This window comes from Cyprinodon tularosa, unplaced genomic scaffold, assembly GCF_016077235.1.
Source record: "Cyprinodon tularosa strain WSP-4 unplaced genomic scaffold, ASM1607723v1 ctg112, whole genome shotgun sequence".
Lineage (NCBI taxonomy): Eukaryota > Metazoa > Chordata > Actinopteri > Cyprinodontiformes > Cyprinodontidae > Cyprinodon > Cyprinodon tularosa.
Window position 1 is genome coordinate 630,021 of NW_024037916.1, and position 25,171 is coordinate 655,191.

General features: G+C 39.5%; 1 protein-coding gene across 1 annotated transcript; it reads left to right on the plus strand.

Annotated features, from left to right (window-relative positions):
* Positions 1–1,990: 1,990 nt before the first annotated feature.
* Positions 1,991–24,015, plus strand: emb (embigin). Its single transcript, XM_038299947.1, has 9 exons — positions 1,991–2,151; positions 9,550–9,627; positions 9,719–9,902; positions 12,508–12,590; positions 12,720–12,856; positions 13,321–13,482; positions 22,433–22,550; positions 23,256–23,289; positions 23,369–24,015. Exons 1-9 carry the CDS (start codon positions 2,079–2,081, stop codon positions 23,427–23,429), a joined length of 930 nt encoding a protein of 309 aa, XP_038155875.1. The 5' UTR covers positions 1,991–2,078; the 3' UTR covers positions 23,430–24,015.
* The last annotated feature ends 1,156 nt before the right edge of the window (positions 24,016–25,171 follow it).

Consider the following 25,171-nt stretch of genomic DNA (forward strand, 5'->3'; position numbering starts at 1 on the left):
GAAATAAAGGACACTGACCATCAAGTGGAAAATGACCAGATGGTTTTAGGTTGGATCAGCCAAAGGGACAATCCACTCTGCTGCTTTAATAAAAAAAAACTATATTTTGATTTGCAAAATAATCTTTATTTCTAAACAGTCTAGGTGCTAGCAGTAAAAAAAAAAAGATACATGTATATAGGACCTAAAGAAGAAGCCATTTAAAAATTGCAATCCGAAATCCAATTTAAAATGTATTTTCGTATTACACATTTTAAATTAAATTATTAAAGAGGAATTGTAAACTGAATTTATTAATCCATTATTAAATGCTGGGATTTATAATTGTATTTTCAAACCCTATCTCTGAATTAAGTTTCCTAATCACACATTTAAAAAGATAATACCTTATTCCATTTTCTTTTTCAACTTACATTTCAAATCCTTTTGAAATGTAATATATTACTATATACATTGTAATATATTATATTACATTGTAGATATTTACCTCTTCCCTGGACCTTCCCTGGTTTTATATACGTCAAGTAACTTAAAAAATGTGCTTGTATCTTATTGCACACAAAATAAAACAATATATAGAATAAATTAAAAATAATATAAAAAAAATATATATATAGAAATGCTATGTAATAAATGTAAGCCTTTTTTCCCCCAGAAGGAATACTAAGATAAAATCCATGAAAAAAAAATAAATAAAAAAAATAGATACATTTTGAGCAAACAAACCATTCTGAGAAAACAATTGCTGTATTGTTGTTCAGCTATGTATATATTTATTTCCATAAATTAATTAAGGATCTGCAATATGAATATAAGGAAAGCTCACACACTGAAGTATAAGCAAATGTTTATTTTTCTATATTTTGATACAGCCTACTTCACAATTTGTGGTGTGCTTGGTGAGGATGTGAAATGCTGAACAGAAATTGTTGCTATTGATACTAAATTCTCAGCCAGAACTTTTAACTATTAGCAATTTTTGTTAACTTTACAGTATTTCTAGTTCTGTAAGCATTTTTATGATCGGACTTCATTATTAAAATCACATTTTTCGAAGCTGTTTGCAGATTGAACCCCACTTCTTTAAATTAAAGGTATTTTATTTCTTGTTTCCCTTATTTCAAGCATGGTTAAGAAATAAGGACATCTGTGGATAACTAAATTTAGGGGAATTTAAAGTTTTAGGTTATTGAGTATTTATGCAGCATTTTTTATATCAAAGATGAACATTGGACATAGCTGGGCTTCAGTCTGGGCTTCAAGAGCCAGCCCAAACAAACTTAATTTATCTTTCCTTTCAGACCTAATTATTTTCACTACAACATCTAACATACATCTTGATTTAATACAACTAAGTCAATGCAGTTTTCACTCAGGTGTCTAAAATACTCTGTAATTACTGTTTTATTGACCACCGACATAAAATACTGTGCTCTTGTGCTCTTTCCTTACATTAGACTCATTTACCTGTATTATGTGCAGAGGAATTTGTGGTTAAAACTTGTTTTCATCAAAAAAGATAGACATACAAATGCAATATGTGGTTCAAATGAGTTTTCTTAATAACATACCACCAATTTTCCTTCTTATAGCCTAAAATACTAATTTTCTTTATATAAACATGATTTATTTAGTTTTCTTTTATAATAGAGAACAGTTCCCTCTTCTTGTCCTGCTCACAAAGGGAGGTCGCTCATGTTACTTCTGCCTGCCAGATCCTCTCAGATAACACCACAGAGCACCTCACAGAAAAGGACTCCAGCAAAAAATAGCAACAGACTAATGTAACAGTTTTGTCCACATGCACATGCATTCCTACTGAATTGACCAAAGTCAGAATTGCCTTTTTTTGTTACAACCAATGCAGCAGGATATAATGCAGTGCAGCGCAGCATCAATGTAGCCTGTCTGACTGAATAATGGATGGAGTGGAGTGTTCTCCCACAGAGGATGCAGGGTGATCTCACTGCTGCGTCACTGTTCAGTGGAAGGAGGAAGGGCGGGAGGAGAAGTGAGACGATGCAGCTAGCGCACAGACGGAGAGACCTTCTCACATAGAGGACAGAGGAACAGCAACCATGACAGCCTCATTGAAGCAGCTCCCCATCCAAATCCTCCTGATTATGGCATCCTGCAGACACATCAGCTCAAGTAAATTACATTTTGGTTTTAATCTCACTGTTTCTTATGGTTGTGATAAAACTCTGCTGCTCTTCTTCAGTTTGTCACTGAATGTTCCTGTAACCTTGGGAGGAAACTGTAGCTAAATTTTAATATAAATATGGTTAAGATTGACATCCTTTTTTCCCCCTGTCTTAAAAAAACTGTTATTGTCATCTAAGAGAGGTTAAATACTACAGTAGGATGCCAAAACACTCAGCTAAAACCAAAATCAAATATTTATTTTCAACAAATGTAGACAATGTATAAATTGAAACACTAAGAAGTAAGAAAAAGTACATATTTAAACTTTTACGATTTAAATGGTTAGATTTAGTTGGGTTATGGTGCTGTGAAAAAGGAATCACCACTTTTTAAAATGTATTTACTTTTGCTTTTTTTATCATCAAACTAATTATTACATTAGACAAAAATGGACTGAGGAAACAGAAAAATGTGACCTTTAAACGAAAGCTGATTTTTTTTCTACTGGCCATTTTTATTGGTCTTCTTTCAATATGTTTAAAGATATTTTTGCTATGGTCCGTCACCTATTCAGCAAACAGGTAATAGACTGCAATTCAGTGTTCAATTTTCAGATGTAAACATTTCCGAGTTGACTTTTTCACTCCTTAGGTGTTATTTTATGGGTGTCTTATGGGTGTTAATTGTGTCCAATGTTAGAGTTATTTCCAATAGATGAGTGGATCAGTGGTAGATTTACTCTTCTGGTAGGAAATGGGCACCCCTCCCCCCAATTCTTTAATTTTAGACCTGAATACTGTTTGATGATGGTGCCATTTTGTTCATCCTCTGCTGTGCTCTCAAAGCTTTGATTAAGTCCGTTGAAACTGATAAAGTGTTTTAAGGAGTTCTATTTATTAACACTGCTTCATTAAGTTTTATCTGACTGCATCCATTTTGTTACATCTTTTGCTAGCACATTGCAAACACTTAAACTTGGATAAACTTCAATATTCATTGAAATTTATGATACAGTCTACCAAGGGATTGTTAAGACAGTCCTTCGATGTGAAGGCAGGCTTTGCGGACTGAAGGGGAGCACTTGACCAATACTTTAGTCCTGAAGTTGGACAAGGTTGAAGGAATGTTTGGCTTTTATTTGTTTCATAAAGGTTTGTTCTTTATTTAACTTCAAAAACATGGCCGCACCTGAAAGAGTCAAATTTTTATGCACTTACATTTATTTATTCATCCATCCATTCGCAATGCATCATCTTGATTTGCAACAATTTTGATTGATTTAATTATATTTGTTCTATTCTCAAGTGTGCATATTTAGTTCATTTCTGTATTTTATCCTGTCAATTCTCGCTTTGGTTTGATCAAAACCAAATTTTTTTTCTGAGCTTTCCATGATCTATGGGATATTTCCCATGACCAAGTTGGCAGCCAGGGGTTTAGCACACCTGCACATGCACAAATTGGACTGCACCACCTACTGGAAATCCTGCAAATGAATAATAATAATAATAATAATAATAATAATAATAATAATAATAATAATAATAATAATAATAATAATAATAATAATAATACATTTTATGTGTATTGCACTTTACATTTCAACAAAATCTCAAAGTGCTACAAAATTCATAGTTAAAACAAAACCGTACAATAAAAACAGCATACATAGTTAGAACGAGACATTACAATAAAATAACATACGTAGTAAAAACAAAACAATATCAGCTGAATATCAGCTGGTTCAGTCCCAAATGATGGCTTAATAAAAGCTGTCTCTGATATCACACAAGAACCAGCTCATTGTGGGTAAAAGCAAAGACCTTCCCAACCTTAATGATTACATTGGTTACAGAACTTTTGAATGTTCCACTGAGCACTATTGGGGCCATAATCTGGAAGTGGAAAGAACATAATTTCACCATAAACTGACCACGACCAGGTGCTCCTTGCAAGATTTCTCACAGAGAAGTGAAAAGAACTACTAGAGTACTTGTCCAAGAACCAAAGACCTCTTGTGGAGTGATTCAGAAAGACCTGGAAGCAGGTAGCAGGTACAATTGTTTAAATAAAACAATAAGCAATGCACTCAACTGCCATGGCCTGTATATACGCTTACTAAGCAAGAAAAAAACATGTTCAAGCTCATTTCTCAATTCTCAAGTTTTACTGCACAACATTTAGACAAGCCTATGAAATACTGGGAGAATATAGTCTGGTCAGATGAGACCAATATTTAAATCTTTGGATGCCATAATACACCTCATGTTTGAAGGTCAAATGGCACTACACATCAAACCCAAAACATCATACTAACAGTGAATTTGGAGGGGGGACATCATGGCGTGGGGCTGTTTTTCAGCATATGGCAAACGTCAAATAATTGAAGGAGGATTGAATGGAAAATTGTACAGTGACATTCTTGATAAAAATCTGCTGCCATCTATAAGGATGATGAAGATGAAACGTGGTTGGACATTTCACCAAGACAACAACCCCAAGCACAGCCAAGGAAGCTCTCTATTGATTTCAGAGAAAGAAAATAAAGCTGCTGGAATATTCCAGGATATCACCTAACTTGAATCCAACAGAGGGTATATGGAAAGAACTAAAGATCAGAGTTCATAGAAGAGGCCCACAAAGCCTTCAAGATTTGATGACTGTGTGGAAGAATGGGCCAAAATCACACCTGAGCAATGAATGCCATTCATTTCTCCTGACAGGAGGCATCTTCAAGCTGTCATTGCAAACAAAGGCTTTTATGTAAAGTATAAATACATTTCAGTAGATGTGTTCAATACTCATTCCCTCTGTCATTTTACATTATTACACATAACTTAATCTCTGGACATCCATGATTTGTATGTGTGAATTGCATGGATTGTTACAGACATTTGGTGAAAATGGAATGTCAATAGCATCTCTAGGAATATATTCACTGAGAAAAATGGTGGTGTATTCAATACTTTTTTCACCCGCTATATGGAGGATTTCATTCTGACTTATCACTTCTTGTATTAATATGATACCCAAAGATATGGCATCAGCTTCCAGCTTAGACTAATCAAAATAAATTATGTTTTAGTGTTTTATTTTTATCAACTCCAACATCCTCTTCACTCCAGAGGGAAACGAGATTATTATCCATTACAGTAATTGGGATGCAGTCTCTCTGTAACTTGTGCATTTGCACAGTCAGAAATGGCCCTCCATTTGGCGTCTCTTCGATGCAGCCACTGCGTTTGACTTTTCAGTGAAACTACTATTTCTGTAAGATGAGTTTTTCTTCCTCACAGGAGAAGCACGCCACTCTCCCTTCTGCGCTCATTATTGTGATTGGTCTGTTACCTTGAACCCGCCCCTTTATACGTGCGTGTTTACAGATTCATGATCAGTTCAAACCGAAATGAGTCGACGAGTTGATAGAAAGCGTTGTGGTACCGCCAATTGGGATCACCATTGTTGTGGATTGGTTAAACTGGATAGGCTGGAAGTAATACTGCTAGGTTGAGCTTCATGGTATGGACCTCAGTTATGTGTTGTTTGTGCGCTCAGTTGGGTAGTTTACATTGTTGCCTGGTTTAATTCTGTTTCTTTTACCTCTTTTATGAGCTCAGTGTTGTTTTTTAAATGTAACTTCTTCAGGGTTGAAATAAAAAAGATGCTTTTCTAATAAAACCTGTGACTCCTCATGCCTTCTGACTCAGCCCCTTACACTGAGATTCACTAAAAATACCCTAACACTTAATACAAATCTGTGGTAATTAAATTGTCAAAGCTTTTGTATTTGGTTTTGTTCTGCAATGGATGTTCCATATGAAGGTTTAAAAGCAATAGAATTAAATAACTGACATAAATCAATCTGGAAGGCCAATACCTTTTTATCCATTTATAACTGGCAGTATGCAGTGTTATAAGGTTTATCATCAAAGTTTTAGGTTTGGAAGGTCTGTCCATTGTACCTCTTACAATATTTGAACCACAGCTGGAATTATTGAAATTTAAAAACGGATTGAATCTGCTATATTTTTCTTTATCTTAATTAACTCATATCATAAAGTATTTTTTATGAGTAAAAAAACTTAAGAATTTCAAAGTGTTGAACCAATGCAGTTGAGTCATCAATGACCACCATTTTGTGGTTCACAAACTGATAAGCGTGAGAGATTCCAATCTAAAGCCCACCTGCAAGTCCACCCTAACATAACTAAAGATGAATAAATAAAGGTTTTGGATTGGCCAAGTCTGAGAATAGACCTAAATCTGATAGAGATAATGGGATGCAACCCATAGTGGCTGCTCATTCTCATCCAAACTACTCCACAGTGTAGCTCTGGGTCGTGTTTTGCTCTACTGAATTAAATCATCCTTTTAAAACTGCCTTCTGTATTTACTCAGGTTTTTTTGTCTAACAATAAAATTAGTTTGAATACTGGAAACCCTAAAGCATGACAAAACTGCAAAAAACAATAAAAAATCTCTGCAATTTCTTATCCATGCTAAAGTGCATGTTCACACCAACAGCTTCCTAGATAACAAATGTTTGATAAAATGATTGATTTAAATGTCTAATTTGATAAAAGTCTCAAGGCTGGATACACCATGGACAGGTTGCTAGCAACTCACAACCTTCCTTCAGCAAATCAAGTAGTTACAGAGTTGTTATTTTTGACCTTGCTACACTAGAGTAAAGCTTTAGGTCAGGTGTTACTGAAAAATCCTTGCTTTTGTGCATTTGCAACAGAAAATGTGTCAATGTCCCGAAATGTTGAGGCCTTACTATAAATTTGACCTAATTTGTTGGCCCATGGGGAGGAGATTTAATAACCAGAAATATATGCCCACCTGTGGCTCAACCTGCAGTGATGTTGAAAACAATGTTTTACTTGTTACATAAATCTCTCCGCTTGCACCAGTAAAATGTTTGGACTTCGAGGTCAACATGTGGTTTCCTGACACCGAGTCTCTACAGTTACGGAAGATTAAATAAAAGAACATTTCAATTCTATGAATTTACATATAAGAAAATAAAATGAACAAAAATTGTTTATTTTGCTAAAGATAAAGAAAATTCTTAAATTGTTTTCATAACTTTTTTCATTCTTTGAACAGAAATTCATCTGGAATGGAAAAGCCAGATGTGGAAAACTAAGTACAAATGATCTAAACCTTACAGTTAAGAAATTATAAGAGGGAACCCTTTGCTAATCCTTCAAGAAGAAAACACTGTAGGATATTTGAAGTCAGTTTAGCAAAGTCAGATTGGATTAATCCACAAGAGCACCAAAATGAGGATATTTCCATGATTTTGGCTTCTTGGCTTTGCCACCCTTGCAGGCTATAAACCCAAACCCCTGTCGCTTGGTTGAAACAGAGTAAATGTACAACAATGAGTTTAAACACAGCCGCAGATATATGACAAATTAAAGATAAATTAATGGTGAAGTCTCAATTCAGAACACAGCTTAAATAAATGTATCAGGATGAGAACAATGCAGAAAACTGACAGCAATGCTAAATGCTGTAAATGACATGTTTTTTGTTAGAAAAGGATCAAAATGCAGATATAGTAGCAACTGTTATTTAGCAAAAAAGCTTAGTGTACAGGTAGTGAGGATTTAACCTGAACAGGAGCATGAGACTGCTAAATGGAAGAATCCAGTAGTGAACAGTGAGACAGGGGTGGATGATGACAAAGGAACCAGATGGGCTGATAAGAGGTAATTTAGAGCAGCTGTTGCAGAATGACAGCAGGGGAGCTCAGGATGGTGTAAACATGAATGGAGCTAAAGTGAAACACAAGGGAAACAACTGGGAAGAAAATAAAAAAATGACCAGTGTTAAAAAGAAAAAAAAAAACTTACAAAAAGGGGCAAAACCAAAGCAGAATCAACGGAATGAACTAACCAACATTAAAATACCTTAAGTAAAGTCAATAAAAATAAGAAATGGTGCAAACAGACAAAAAAAAAAAAAAAATCTATATTCAAACACCTATGGAAAATAACACTGAAGTACAATTATGATGAGTTTTCCCATACACTTCGTTAACAATGGCAGAAATTACCAGTACAATTTAATTTAAAAAAATGATATATATATATATATATATATATATATATATATATATATATATATATATATATAATTATTTGGAAGGTGCTACCAAGCAAATTATAGAGAGGACACCTTTGTTTTTCAGCTTCAAGATAGTAACATGTTGCACCAACTCAGAACAGAAGGACCCAGAATTCAGACAAGACAGACAGTAGAATGACTTAAAAATCATTTATTTAGACAAGCAGGCTGTGGGTCCACGGTATCAGCGGCTAGGGCATCTATAGCAAGAACATCTATAAGAGAGAAACACACGTTACTGACCACAATAATCTGACAGAGGATGATTATGAGTGCATGAGACACTAACCTGGTTTGAAAGTTCAGTCCGTGTCAAAAGAAGGAGGACGATTCCATCGGACGCTGCTATAGAGTTCCAGACGCTGAAGCCTAGAAGACTGCCGAGCTGAAAGGAGGAAGTCAGGATAATCCACAGGGCAAAGTCAAGAGGCAGATCCAGGTTCAGTCCACAGAAGAATCCATCAGGAGTCCGAAGACAGGCCAGACAAATTGATCATACAGGGGAAGGCAGGCTTAAAGGTCCAAATACAGAAACACATCAGGAAATCAGAACACTATAAAAACTCTAGTCAACTCTCAACAGCAAAGGCTTAAGAATAATCTGGCACTGATGGCTCGGACCAAGGAGTTTAAATTGAAGTAGGAGCAGGTGGATCAGATGAGCAGTGGAGAGAAACAGGGCAACGTTAGACAGGTTAATGAAATGGGCAATCAAGCCAGCCATCAGCGCCAAAATCATGATAGAACCGCCACTAAGGGCGGATTCCAGATTCCCTCCTGGGCTCTAAGAACCAAAAAAGAAAAACAAACCAAAACACAAATAAGCCAAACAGGGAATATGGAGGGGGATAGAAAGGAGGGAACAATCCCAAAAGAAAAAGCCTTTAAACAGGGGAAAACTCAACAGGGTGGTCCGCTTTGCCACGTAAAGGGAAGGGAAATAGAGCTCCCCTATCCCCATAAAATGTGGCTCAGCTATTAGGAATATCATGCATTTCCTGCCTGTGTACTTTGCTAATAAAGGCCACTCTACTTTAGACATACAGCATGTGGAAAAGCAGACTGCTTCCACTGATCCTGTAATGACCCCAGGTTTTCTAGAAGTCAGCATAATAGATAAAGGGATCTTGAACCTATTTACAACAGAAACATATAAATAAACACACCTAATTAAAGCAACCATTTTCCTTCAGTCATGTTTTATGTCACTGAATATAGTTGATGCTGATTGACATAGTTCTATAACCTGATTGATTCTACCAACAGAAACTGTAGGTCCAACAACACCGCCACTGGTTCCCATCAACCCCCTGCAAATGGACACCAGGAGCGTCGTCCTCAAAGGTTAACATCTCATAATGATTTTAATTATCTTTTAATGATAATCACTATATTTTATATTCCAATCATATATTTCCCCCTTGGTGCCACTTAGGTGAGAATAAAGCTGAGAGAGTTGAACTGCAGAATCCTGTCAATCTGTCTCTGGAGTGTATCTGGACTGGAAACCAGAAGAAACAGCTCAACATCACCGGTTACTGGAGGAAAGATGGGGTGGAAATTCAGGACAGCCGAGTCACAGTGAACCTGGAGAACCAGCAGTACAAACTCAAGCAAACGTAAGCTGTATAGAGCATCCATAGTGCAAGCTACATCACTTTATTGTTCCATCAATACACTATCATACGAGTCATTTGTCAACACTATTATATCACATATTTTTGATAATATGGTCATCACGGTGCAACTAAAAACACCCAAGGTTCTTACAATATACAGATCAGACTGTAGACTACAAGAATGAAAATGATATTTTTTGATAAAAAAAAAAACGTTTCAAGTTAAAACTGAGTTTCAAAGTAATGTATACTTACCTAAAAACATTATAAAGTTGATAATAGTACAGATCAGTGACAGAGAAAATGTCTCATCAATCAAAATGGATTTAATTCTGTGTCATGATTTAGTCTCAGGGATATTTTTATTTATTTAATATTTTTAATGTTCAATAAGTACAAAAGTACTGTGTGGGCAGTGTGGATAAAAGATTGAGATAAAAGAACAGAGTATCTCTGTAAATGGTGTACAATTATGGAACAACCTCAACAAGGAAATTAAAGAATCAAGGTAACTTAAAATATTAAAAAAATTTTATTATGTGTTCTTAGTAACTATGGAATAATTTAATGGTTTGTGACAATGTTTAACATTACATATATTTAAGTTAAATGAAGTTACCACACTTCATTTGAATTATGATAAATTATGTTTTTATTTTTGTTTTGCAAAAAGAGGAAGAAAAAATAAAACTTATTCTTCACTCTGTTTCTCTTCATTCAAACTGTGCTGGAATGTACTTTTTTCTGCTTTTCTTTTAAATTAATAAAATTAAAAAGTTCAGTAAACACAAATAAAGCCAGTGTTTTTTGTGATTGGGATTTGAATTTATTGTTAACCACAGCATAATCTATTTAATCTAATATCTTCCTTCTTTTATCTTTAGCAAAATAAACAACAATGCAAAAATACTGCACTATTTCTAATCTATAATTACTTTAATTAACAGAGAATAAAAGTCAAATTATTATCCCAACTGATAAAAAGAGATGTGTTTTTGAAAGTGTAATTTTCTGGTCTATCTCAGCCTAAAACATAGCTTTTGTTACCCAGTGCTAAAACATACCTTTAACCTATGAGATTAGGAAAAAAAAGGTAGCAAGATCCGAACAGTCACCTGCTTTCATCATCAGAATTAACCAAAAAGAATAAAGAACAGGGTGCCTTACTTTGGTCTGAATCCAGCTTCACATCTGTTGTATTCACACCTGATCATTTTGTGTGGTTTTAAGCCACTGTTGTAATCTCAGCTCAAACCGTACCTTAAAGAGGCCAGGAAGTTTATCAGAAGCAAGATTTATTATGTAAGGGGTCCTTGAAATTGGAATCAAGGAATTTTGCTTAAAGGAAGTGAGTGAGGCTAAGTAGTAGGATTGAGTATTTGCATGGGGGTTGCAATACGATATGTGTCACGATACCTGGGTCGCTATGCTATATTATCACGATATTACTATATCATTATATATTGCGCTATTTTTCCCTACTATCAAAATTAAATATATAGATAAAAAAGCAAGTGCTGTATAAGTTCATCAGAAGATATTGAGGATGTAGTTATTTTGGTATCCATTGTGCATCCACTGGGACAGCCTCAACTACAGATATGGCTCTGCACCGCACAGTAAAAGGGCTAGGGCTATCTGCCAGAGTGGTAGTGCAGAGATTTCCCTCATTGTTCTAGGTAAAAATTTTTTGTTTTTTAAAAATCGATACAAGGAACTGAAAGGTCAATATTATATCGGGCATCCGAAAATCACAATATATCACCAAAACTATTTTTTTCCACACCCCTACTAAGCAGGTGTGGAGAAAATTTATTTTAAAGAAAATTCACAGAAAAAACACACACACAAGGAAAACCATTTACTGCAATTAAATATAACTAGTTGATCCTGCAGTCGATTTTAAATCAGAATACCTTTAAAAAAAGAAGTAATTTCATATTTTGATTTGAAATGGATAAGATATATCTGCACAGAGACCTAATGGTAGAGAGATTCTGATGAGTCATTATAAAAACTTCACCACTTTAACTGCTGTAATATCTGGACCCATACAGGTTTGAGCAAAGACAAAACTTTTCAGAAATGACCCTAAATGACTGCAGCACATGGACTTCTCCTTTTGAAGATGTATAGATGGAGCAACTCATAGCATTTCTGAAAAGGAAACTGTAGAAAGCATTGCCCTAACATATTTTTGACCTTTACACAGTAAATGATTTGGTTCATACAATATAAATGTCATATTTTATTAATGTGAAATGTAATAATGTGACTTTATTTTGTAAAAATGTCAAAAATATATCGTTAAAACAATACAGTTCATATATTATAATTTGATATAGGTCCATTTCCTTTTTGATGGCAGCTCTGCTTTTGATTACTTGATCAATGGTCAACCCTATTGTTACCTTTTTGATCTCATCATATGGGGTCCAGTATAGACTTAGTTTATTCTTTTTGCTATTATCTCCACATTAAAGTTTTAAGAAATGTCTTAGAATATCATCACTTCAAATCAGTCATATTTTGAGGAAAATTATGAAATGAGATCAGCGTTTATTTTGCTTTTTTGTTGTCTCATCCATCTCTCTCTATCTTTCAGGTTCAGCATTGTAAATCAGGAAAGCCTTGGAAATTACACGTGTGTGTTTGGAAATGAAGCAGAGCTAGAGTTTATTCTCTCAGGTACAGATTCTTCCTGCTTGATGCACATTAAACATGCCGCCTGCACCTGCTCAGAGCTCTGCTCCAATCAGATTGCTGCTGCAGGTTTGCAGATATGAATGACAGCACTGTCTCTGGTCTGTCTCACAGCTCCTCAGGTCGGAGAAAAGAGAGATAAGCCGGTTGTCTCCTATGTGGGTGACTTTGTGGTGCTGACATGTAAGATGGAGGAAACCAAACCTAAACCAAACACTTGGAACTGGTATAAGAACAACGGGACTCATAAGGTGAGGAAGGCCTCACAGGTTAGTGGTAATGCTTTAAGGGAAAAAACTGGAAAATGTAAGGTTTTACTCTGCTTTAAAGTCAACTTTCCTCTATAGCTGAGTAGAGTTTAGACAAACAGTTTCAGTTTTTCTCAAATGTTAGTCTAACTTTTTCCCAGTAAGATTTGATATTTCTCACAGCAATAACCTATTATTTCTATACTGTCTTCTTAAACAATTAACCCTTTTACTGTCTATTTATATAGGACCAAATAGCCCATTATGTTACTGTAACTGGTAAGACTTGATACCAGCAAGCATTAAACGACTGATGAATATTAAAGATATTGTTTTTGTTTTTCCTGTTGAAAATACATGTTTAGTTTAAGGGATTTTAATCTTATATAAGTTGTTTTTAATGACACTGACCTGAATTCAAAGATAAAAAACTGCTATAACTAATGTTGTGTGCTTTTGTCCTGCAGGAGGAGATATCTGAGGCCACAGAGCCTCACCGCTACCTCATCAGCAATGACAACTGGAAGACCAAGCTGAAGGTGAAGAATGTGAGCGAAGCCGACTCCGGCCTGTACTACTGCGGCGCCGTGTATAACATAAGCACCAGCATGAGCAGCGTGGAGCTGAAGGTCAGCATCAGAAACACTGAGCTGTATTTGATGGAGTTACTTTGTTTTTAAAAAAAAAAAGTTTTCATTGTTTTTCAACCACTTCACCTTTCAGCAAAGTAATCTTGCTGCTTATTACATTGGTAAGAGTTTGAGCACAAATGACTGCAGAAATTCTACATAAACTTGAATAATAATAATAAAAAAACAGGTAGAAAACATGTCTATAGACATTTTTTTCCCTGTATCACTGCATTTCAAATTCATCATTTTTTTTCACATCTCCAGAAATGTCCGTCGCAGCAGAGAATTTCGATACCGATTGAAAACTGCATAATCTGCACTAAACTGGACCTTAACAAACAGTAAACTTAAGTATTAAGAGAAAATACATTTAGATTTCTTCTGATAACAGGAAATTGTAAAATTTTACAAATATATATATATATATATATATATATATATATATATATATATATATATATATATATATATATGTATTTTGAAAAGATAATCTCACAATTTTCTTATTTTCTGATTATCTGACAGGTTCTTAGTCCTTAGGAAAAATGTTGTCAGTTCTCAGGTGTTAGGAAATGTTGGAGCTCTTTTTTTTAAACATGCTGGCATGTTTGGTCCAGAGCAAAGTATCCAACATTAATTGGTCAGCTCAGAGAGAAATGGACGACGATTTCAAAATTTGTAGTTAGAAAATCTATATATTTTGTTTTATAAGACCCCAAATAAATACTGAAGTTGTTTTTAGACGAGAATGTCACTTTGTTAAACTCAAAAATTTGCTTAATTGGTACAAATTTCACTAAATTAACAAAAAAACTCCAATGTTTTTTGAAAGCTGAGAACAGAAAACCTTTTTCCTGACAACTTTTTTTCCCCAAGAACTGCTAACATTTTTCCTAATACCGGTACCTCAGAACTGACAACAAAATAAAATTTAAAAAACGAAATAACCCAATAATGACCCAATTTCTGGGCTGATTTAAGCATATATTTTAGATAACTGTTAAAATTGAACAATATTTTTAATTGACAAATGTTTTTTCCTGTTATTTTGACAAGCCTGAAATTAATTTGTCAAATGTTTTTTTTGAATGAAATTAGTGTTTAGTTATAAAAATTATTTCATGGTACTGTCCATGATTGCAAATTGTCCACCCCCCACCCACAAACTTTTTCAAATTCATATATCTGTTATGCTCATTTTAATTAAGAAAAACATGACAAATTGTCCTAGTATTATTTCAAGCAAGTTGGCTTCGGTATGGGTCTGGTTTCCAAACCTTCCCACTGTCATGTTTTTCACGTGTTTGGCCCACATGCAGACAACACTCGGGAGACAGGAAGCAGATTCAGGGTTTTATTAAAGCTCAGAAATAAATTCAGAGAAACGAGAAAACTAAACAATGAGTCAGCGTCAGGCAGAGTCACGGGACCGGGGTTTGCACGAGCTGAAAAGGGAGAGATGAATTAGACAGCGCGCCGCGGACGGGCCGCGCGTAAAGAGGTGCGTAAGGCTTACCACTGAGCTCAGAAAGCGCACTGGGCAGGTGGTGTGGAGGAGCGGACTCAGCGCTGCCTGGGTGAGGTGATCCGGTGACTGGGTGACCGATGAGCGGGCCGGGGAAACTCGTGCAGGATCCAAGCTGCGCCGTTGGGAGCAGTGATCAGCGATCAGCTGGAGACACCAGGCGAGCACTGGGGAAACGCCCGGAGCAGGTTTAGAGTCGAGGGAGCGTTCTAGGAGACACAGGAGAAAGGTGATCAAAACAGGAAAGGTTCAGGCTGTCAAAGACAGTGGCCAACTGAGGCGTACCACACAAGGTTAACACTCTGGCATCCTCCAGCTGTCAGAGAGCTCCTTTTATAGCGCAGACAGGTAACCACAGAACGAGCCTCAGGTGTGTACCACGCCCACCAGTCAACTCCAGTCACCTGTGCAGAAAGCAGGGGCAGAAAAAGCACAACACTACCTGCTGAGTCCTGACACCACCCCCCCCTCAACGGTCGCCACCTGGCGACAGCGAGGAAGATGTGGAGGGACGAGAGGCCAGGAAGGAATCAAGAAGAGCAGGATCAGGGATGGAGGAGCCGGATACCCATGACCGCTCCTCGGGACTGCAGCCCTCCCAGTCGACGAGGTACTGCCAGCCTCTTCCCCGCCGACGGGAATCCACAATCCTCTGGATCCGGCGCCCTTGGAAGTCCTGGGCGGGAGGAGGGGGCTCGGCTGAGGGGCACAATGTGCTGGAAAGCACGGGTTTGATGCGGGAGACATGGAAAGTAGGGTGGACCCTCGAGTGAGGAGGGAGGCGGAGACGGACAGCTGAGGGACTGACGATGGCCTGGATCTCATAGGGACCGGTGTAGCGGGGGGCCAGTTTGCGGTGGGTGGACCCGGAGGGGATGTCCCGGGTGGAGAGCCAGACTCTCTGACCGGGGCGGTAATGAGGGGCAGGGGTTCGCCTCCGGTCAGCAAATTTGCGGTTCTGGTCAGCAGTTCTGTGGAGGGCCTGGATGGTCTGCAACCAGATCTGCTTGCAGCGGTGGATGTGATGGTGGACAGAGGGAACGGCGATCTGTCTAACGTCTGCGGGAAAGAGCGGAGGTTGATAGCCCAGGGAGACTTCAAAGGGGGAGAACCCGGTGGCAGTGGAAGTGTGGCAGTTATGGGCATACTCGACCCAGGGGAGGTACTTGCTCCAGTCCGCTGGGTTGGTGGAAGTCAGGCAGCGGAGAGCAGACTCCAGCTCCTGGTTAAGCCGTTCTGTCTGCCCATTGGTCTGCGGGTGGTACCCGGAGGAAAGGGAATACCTGGCCCCTAGGGCTGTGGCAAACTCTTTCCACACTCGAGAAATGAATTGGGGACCACGGTCAGACAGAATGTCCTGTGGGATGCCATGGAGGCGAAAGACATGCCTCACCAGGAGCTGGGCAGTCTGGAGGGCCGATGGGAGCTTACGGAGGGCTATAAGATGGCAGGCTTTGGAGAATCTGTCTATGATCGTGAGTATGGTTGACATGCCCTGAGACACTGGGAGGCCAGTGACGAAATCTAAAGCAATGTGGGACCAAGGGCGTTCAGGTACAGGCAGTGGCTGAAGAAGGCCCGCTGGGGGTTTATTTGAGGTCTTATTCTGAGCACAGACTGGGCAGGAGAGGACATACTCCCGGACATCTTTAGGCATAGAAGGCCACCAGAAGTGCCGGGAGATGAAAGAGAGGGTCCGGTTAATGCCTGGATGGGCAGAGAATTTAACTGAATGGGCCCACTGAATTACACGGGGGCGAACAGAGAGGGGAACATAGGTTCGGTCAGGAGGACCGTTACCCGGGTCAGGGTCTGAGTGCTGAGCTTGTCTGATCAGATCCTCAATCTCCCAGTGGAGGGCACCAAAGGAGCAGGTGGGTGGCAGGATGGGAGCTGGCTCTCTAACAGAGTCCTGGGGTGCATATAGACGGGAGAGGGCGTCAGGTTTCAGGTTCTTGGAGCCTGGACGGTAGGAAATGGACAGGTTAAACCGAGAGAAGAAAAGGGACCAGCGGGCTTGCCTGGGGTTGAGACGCTTGGCGGTTTGGAGGTAAGCAAGATTTTTATGATCGGTCCAAATGATGACGGGTTGTTCGGACCCCTCAAGCCAGTGACGCCACTCCTCCAGGGCCAGTTTAATGGCCAGGAGCTCTCTGTCTCCTACATCATAGTTTTGCTCTGAGGGGGTCAGACGTCGGGAGAAGAAGGCGCAAGGATGGAGCTTCTGATCACGGTCCGAGCACTGGGAAAGGACCGCGCCCACACCTGTGTCAGAGGTATCTATCTCAACTGTGAATTGTTTTTCAGGGTCAGGGTGAATGAGGATGGGAGCTTGGGAAAACCTTTCCTTCAATGCGGCGAACGCAGAGCCGGCTTCAGGGTTCCAGACGAAAGGGGTTTTTGGCGACGTGAGAGCATGGAGGGGAGCAGCGATCTGACTATAGCCTCTGACGAAGCGTCGGTAAAAGTTGGCGAAGCCAAGGAAGCGTTGGACTTGCTTCCGTGACTCTGGTACCGGCCAATCGAGGACCGCCTTGATCTTTTCTGGGTCAGATCGGACCCTACCTCCCTCCAGAATGAGCCCAAGGAAAGTAACTGAGGACTTGTGGAACTCACACTTTTCAGCCTTAACAAACAAGCGGTTCTCCAGGAGCCGCTGGAGAACCAGCCGCACATGTTGTTGGTGCTCAGAGAGGTTTTGAGAATAGATAAGGATGTCATCCAAGTAGACAAACACGAATAGGTTCAGAAAGTCTCGAAGGACGTCATTTACAAGGGCCTGGAAGACTGACGGGGCGTTGCACAGGCCGAAGGGCATAACCAGGTATTCAAAATGACCAAGCGGGGTCTTGAATGCCGTTTTCCACTCATCCCCCCGACGAATCCGAACTAAGTGGTAAGCATTGCGCAGGTCTAATTTGGTGAAGATAGTGGCGGATTGGACCGGTTCAAGAGCAGAGGAAAGAAGTGGTAGGGGATACTTATTCTTAACAGTAATCGAGTTTAACCCGCGATAATCAATGCATGGGCGGAGGGAGCCGTCCTTCTTCCCCACAAAGAAAAAGCCAGCTCCGAGTGGAGAGGAGGAAGGACGGATCAGGCCGGATGCCAGGGACTCTTTTATATATTTTTCTAGTGCCTGTCGTTCGGCCCGAGAGATGTTATAAAGGCGTAGTTGGCAGAGGCGCGCCCGGCAGGAGATCGATTGCGCAATCATACGGTCGATGTGGGGGTAATGACTCAGCCTGGGCTTTACTAAAAACCAGCTGTAGGTCATGGTATTGTTCAGGGACCAAACTTAAATTAACGGGGTCCACATCAGAGGAAGTCCGTACAGAAGTAGGACAAATGGGAACGGCGGATTGCATACAGCGAGACAGGCAGGTTGGGGACCAGGACTCGACGCGTTGGTCAGCCCAGTTAATGTGTGGGTTGTGTTGTTGTAACCAGGCATAACCCAAGACGAGCGGGGCGTGTTTAACAGGAAAAACGAGAAAGGAGGTTAACTCCCTATGGTTACCTGAAATTACGACCTCCAGGGGTTTGGTTCGATGAGTGATACGGGGAAGACTTCCTCCGTCCAGGGCAGAAACCTGGAGGGGAGTGGGTAACGGAACAGTCTCGACCGCAGCCTGAAGAACTAGGGCTTGGTCGATCAAATTAAAGTCGCACCCTGAATCCACCAGGGCGGAAAGGTTAAAGTTCTTATGGGCCGTCAGAATGGTCGCTTGCAAACAGAGAGGAGGAGATGTGGGGAACGAGTCCTCAGCGTGGTCCGCCGGCCTCCTCGTTACAGCCGACGGACCCGGTCTTTTGGCCGTTCTGGGCAGGTATTAATAAAATGCTCAGGAGACGCGCAGTATATGCATAACCTTGCATCTATACGTTGCTGCCTCTCCTCTGGAGTAAGGCGTACCCGGCCCACCTGCATGGGTTCCGGGGAAGAAGGAGGAGCAGCAACGGGTCGGAGATGGGTTCGCTCTGGGGAACGAGGGAGCGGCCGAAGAAAGGACTGTCTCTCCATTCGACCCCTTCCCCTAACCCTCAACCGGTTGTCTAAACGGATGGCCAGCGCGATCAGATCGTTCAGGGAGGTCGGTTCCTCAAGGCGGGATAGCTCATCCTTGAGAGGTTCATCCAAAGCCTGGTAGAACACAGATTTTAGAGCGTGTGGTTCCCAGCCCGCGGCGGCTGCCAGCGTGCGGAACTCGATTGCAAAATCAGAGACGCGCCTGCCGCGCTGCCTGAGAGTCAAAAGGCGTCGGGACTGCTGTACCGGATCGGTCTCGGCCGAAAAGATCATTTTAAATTCCTGCAGGAACTCATCAAAAGTGCAGCGGAAACGTCGGCAGTCGGGAAAGCGGGACTCAGCCCATCTTAATGCTCGCCCTGTTAATAGGCGCAGGATGAAAGAGATCTTTGCCTCATCATTGGGGTACGTTCGCGGGGAACGATTGAAAACTAAGGAGCACTGAAATAAAAATCCTCCACAGTCCCCGCTGTCCCCAGAAAACTTCTCAGGGCTAGGGGAGGAGGTCTCAGGGATTGACGGCAGCGGCTCAATCTGTGTGGGCTCTGGGGCTGCGCTCGCTGCGCTCGGGGGAGCGGAGGCTGAGGTCTGGAACGCAGCGCAGAACGTGTCAGACAGCTGACTGATCTGGGCTGTAAGCCCCTGCAGCTGATTCTGCGCAGTTTGCATGGCTAGTTGGAGAGCCTGAAGCTGCTCCTGATGGGCAGAGAGCGTTCTCCCGAGTGTGTCTGCTGGGTCAGACTGGCCAGAGTGTTCTTCTGTCATGTTTTTCACGTGTTTGGCCCACATGCAGACAACACTCGGGAGACAGGAAGCAGATTCAGGGTTTTATTAAAGCTCAGAAATAAATTCAGAGAAACGAGAAAACTAAACAATGAGTCAGCGTCAGGCAGAGTCACGGGACCGGGGTTTGCACGAGCTGAAAAGGGAGAGATGAATTAGACAGCGCGCCGCGGACGGGCCGCGCGTAAAGAGGTGCGTAAGGCTTACCACTGAGCTCAGAAAGCGCACTGGGGAGGTGGTGTGGAGGAGCGGACTCAGCGCTGCCTGGGTGAGGTGATCCGGTGACTGGGTGACCGATGAGCGGGCCGGGGAAACTCGTGCAGGATCCAAGCTGCGCCGTTGGGAGCAGTGATCAGCGATCAGCTGGAGACACCAGGCGAGCACTGGGGAAACGCCCGGAGCAGGTTTAGAGTTGAGGGAGCGTTCTAGGCATGGGCGTAGGTTTGCATAGGGACCATAGGGACATGTCCCTACCAAAGTTTTGAACCGTCCTAATTGTCCCGACCAATAATTGGATGTGAGCAACATGTTTATAATTTACAGCAGTGGCTCTTTTCCTCTCGCAGCTCCTCTGCCTGGTCTCTCCTGTCCCTTTCACCTAGCAGCGCATTGAACTGTGCTGCGCTGTTTAACTCCACTCTCATTGGCTGTTCTGCCTTAGGTCCCGCCTTCTCTCTTTCTGATTGGCTGTTTTCTAGTCCGCTGTGCTTGGAGCACAACATTGAAAATTTATTCACACTAGAATGCAGCGGTTACTACAATTAATATTAGACTATGAAACTAGTCCCAATAAAAAAAATGAATATCATGAACACTAAAAAACAAAAACCTTTTTTTTTCTTTTATAAAACGAAATATTCTGAGTCAGCCAGGAGTTCTGAAGACACAAAATGGGCAAATCAAGGCTGTAAGCCATCAACATTTCTGATTCTTAGCCACAGCCACCTAAAAAAGAAAATGTGACGGTTTCCTTTTTACCAATATTTAGTTGCTGTTACTGGTTTCATTTTTTTGATGACTCTGAGGAAGTTCAGGTATAATTATTAGCAGGTGTTATTTCTCTTATAGAGGAAAACAACAAGAAATGGCAGCTAAACATCTGCTGTTTATCGTTTAAAAAGCATAATTAGGGTTCCAAATAATAATAATAATTTAATTGACTATTTATACTTCTAGAAATAGGATAAAGAGAAGAACAAACAGATGAAGAATATTAACATTGATTTTATCTTACATAGATTTCCACACAGTCTATAAGTAAATTAGTACAAACATTAATGTCTGGTAAAAATGCTGGAATCTGACTGTTTATTTTGGATATTATTAAATTACAGATAAGATAGTGTTATATTGTCTTTTATAATTGTTAAAAGTGATTTTATATTTTAATACTCTTAGGCTCATTCTCAGTGTTGTGTTTGTAGATGATGCCACTAAAAAGAAAATATACATAAGGAGCTATTTATACAGTCAGACAGTAGCAATATAGGACAATGATAAAAGGTTGTGTTACATTTAATCCTTTACTATTAAAAATGCACTTATACATTATATGATTATAGGAAACACAGATATCCAGTAATAATGGTGCAGGGCAGCTTGTAGGTGAAGCAGCTGCCATTCAGTGCTTCAGGTGATGTCTAAATAAACCAGGTGAAACTAAAATATTTCCACATGAGGAGTTCTGGTTGGAGAATTTTGATTATATATATGTATTGTAGTTTTACAATTTTGGTATAATTACTGATCTAAGTGGGTTGCTCTGTTGGAAAAAGACACATTTTACATTTATATTATGTTTTAGAGTCTTTATACTCCAGTTAATGATGAATCAATTATTAAATTAGTTGACGATTATTGAAATAATCAATTAATGCTTCAAACATTGATAAACAGCATCTAATGAGTGTAGTGTTTTTTTTATTTAATTTTTATTAATGTAGCAAAATTATGCTTTTCTCTTTTAACATTGAATTCCTCTTATCAGTACGGATGCTCACATCGAGCATAAAAAAGGGCGTGCATATTGCATTGCACCAATGACACCCGACCAATCGTGTCCCTACCAAAGTTAAAATCAAACCTACGCCCTTGGTTCTAGGAGACACAGGAGAAAGGTGATCAAAACAGGAAAGGTTCAGGCTGTCAAAGACAGTGGCCAACTGAGGCGTACCACACAAGGTTAACACTCTGGCATCCTCCAGCTGTCAGAGAGCTCCTTTTATAGCGCAGACAGGTAACCACAGAACGAGCCTCAGGTGTGTACCACGCCCACCAGTCAACTCCAGTCACCTGTGCAGAAAGCAGGGGCAGAAAAAGCACAACACTACCTGCTGAGTCCTGACACCCACCTTATAAAAAAAATAAGAGCATCTAAGACTCCAATATTCTAATTCGGGAATATTGCTAATAAAATAAATGATAACAAATATAAGCAATTGGTAGAAATTATGTCACATTGATCCCAGCTTGTAGTTATGATTTAATGTTTTAACTTCCACTTTAGTTTCAGATTCCATATTATCTGAAGCATCTTTGAAATAACTGTGGAAAATGTAGTATAGCAAAGACTCTAAAACACATAATCCCATGATGCTTTTCTACTGAAGGTAATCACTATCATGGAACCATTGAAGCCGTTCCTAAGCATCTTGGTTGAAGTTGTCATCCTGGTCGCTGCAATTCTCATCTATGAGAGGAGTCATGCTAAGAAAAAGGAAACAGAAGGTATGTAAGTGTGTTCCTCTTTACTCTTTTTCCAATGCATCTGTAAAGGGTTGGCTGGCATTTGATTGCTTAAACTTATATCCACAGATGGAAATACAAGTTAGTAAATCATGCAGTCTACCAATACTTTGAGTTCTGCTTTGGTTAGATGGGATCACATCTAAACACTTGAATGACGTTTGCTTTGGATGGAACAAGGAAGAATGTGTTGAAAATCACCTCATGCCCACTGTAATATACAGAGGATGATCTGTGATGCTGTGGGATTGAATCTCTTTCCAAGAACATTTAGACTCTGCCCACATTAATGGCATCAAAGACTCTTATACCAAGATATTCCAGATAAAAACCAGATGTGCTCTCCAAAAATGCTAATACTTCAGAAAAGTTTCTCAAGACAACAAGGCTTCAAAAAACAAACGGGCAATGACGAATTTGAAAAAATAAATATAGCAACTTTTTTTTTTACCTGCACTGAATTAAAATACTCAAATTTAAAAGAGGATTTACTAAACCTTTTTGTGTGACAATAAGTGACACAAATAATATAGATGTACCTTGATGCTTTTTACACATCTTTACATTAAACATTTTTTAATGTTCATTTTGTTAAGTATTTATCCATTTAATGGACGTATTTAATCATGAGTAACATTTATCTACTGGCTGTTTTATGGGGAATAATTTAAAACAATTTTCTTGCAGCTAATGGCCCTAATTCTGATCCAAAGAACACACAGTGAGTTCCATAGAATATTCTTCACATATTTGTTTTTTTTTTAATGTCTTTTTTAATAATAATTATTGTCTTGCCTCAGATCCCAGGGTGAAGATAATGCAGCAGAGGAAAATGCTTCAGTAAGACAGCGCAAAGCCTGAAGGACATCTGCAGAAATCATCTATAACATCCTGCATCTATCAGATGTTTCTTTTATTTTTTTTGATGTGAGCAATATATAAACAGCTATTTTTACACCAGCTAAGTGCAATGGCCACCTTTTAATCAAGTTTCCTTTGCATTACACACACTCACAAGCTTCCTGTTTTTTTAATGACTCATCCACCTTCTTTTTTATTTTCCCATTGCCACGGAAGGACTGAAGCATTTTGGATTCTCACTCTCAGTTTGTTGAGCTTGAGGTTTCTTTCACAGGTTTCCTCTTGCAGCGTCTGCTGTGAACGGAAATGTTTTTTTTTCACCTCACCCCACCTCTGAAGCTGCTTTACTGTGGTTTGTGAGCGGTGCCTTAACACTGTCAAAAAGCAACAGAATAACTGTTCTCTGCAGCAGCAGGGAATTTATTTCCCTCACCTTAAACATAGGTGTGTCCAACAAGTTTATTAACATGAGCTGCCAAGGTAGTGTCCATATCCAGATACTTGTGCGTCTTTGTCGTGTTGATGTTTTGGAAATGTATTCATTCCTCATTGTATATGCAAGCAATAAATTTAAAGCTACACAAAACTTTTGTCCAGGTTTTGACTTTTTTTTTTTTGCCATTTCACCTAAAGTTTGGATTTAGCAGAGTATGAATGTTCACTGTCTGGTGGAGAGGAGCTTAAGTATCTCAAAAAAATTAAAATGTTTTCTTATACCCTTTGCAAAAGAAAAAAAATACCATATTTTAAATAAAGTGGCCTGAGCTAGAAGAAGATGCTGACAACCTTGAACTGAGCTGCAGCACTAAGGCTAAAAGCAAAAAGCACTTTAACAACTCAGGCTGAAAATAGAAGTCAGAGCGCTGACAGCATTCCTGTAGAGGTAGCTTTCTACTGAAACCAGGTACAGCAGCAGCCAAGTGGAGGAGCTCACGCTCTGTGGCCTCATCATGGAGACAAATCAACTAGGAATACATGAGGCTCTACTGAACTCCATGCTATAATACAGGCCAGATAGAAAGTTGTGTGCATAGTTTGGTATTTTAAAGACAAATAAAAATCAATAAAATATAAAAAGCAAATTTAGAAGGAAACAGTTCTTCCAGTAGGTGACGTCTACATGTTAGAACAGTAAAGCATCTCAGTGAGTCTTCTGATGTTTATTGGATTCACCTCCAAATGTCGCAGAAGGCCCAGCAGAATGCAACCTTGGGTAAAATAAAGAATACTCATAAAATCAATCAGGTTGTTAACCATTTAGTTGGTTTACTAATTGGATGGAATAGTGCCAAATTTTATTCATAACATTATTAAAATAACAGTAAAAAGAATGCAGTAAAATGACTCCATAAAGGGTGAGTAAATGTAACCAATTACTAGCCACCTTTAGTGAGCACCCTAAACATTGGCCCTTTGGGGGTAATTATCTTACATTTTCTCAAAGTGTATCTTGAGAAAAAAAATACGATTTAATATTTAGAAAACTATGAGGGATGTATTAATGCGAGATCCTTTACGTACAATCTGAAAAAGTCTTCCTTCTTTGGGCCAGCCGCTTTTCTGCCAATGAAAAACATCCCTACAGCATAATGCAGACACCACCATGCTTCAGTGTTTGGATGGCATTTACCAACCATGGCTCAATTCATCATAATAATGATGAATCAGTGGATCATAATCTGTTATAGTGCCGAGTTAAATGACACAGCAGAAACACTATCAACAGGCTGCACTATAAGATA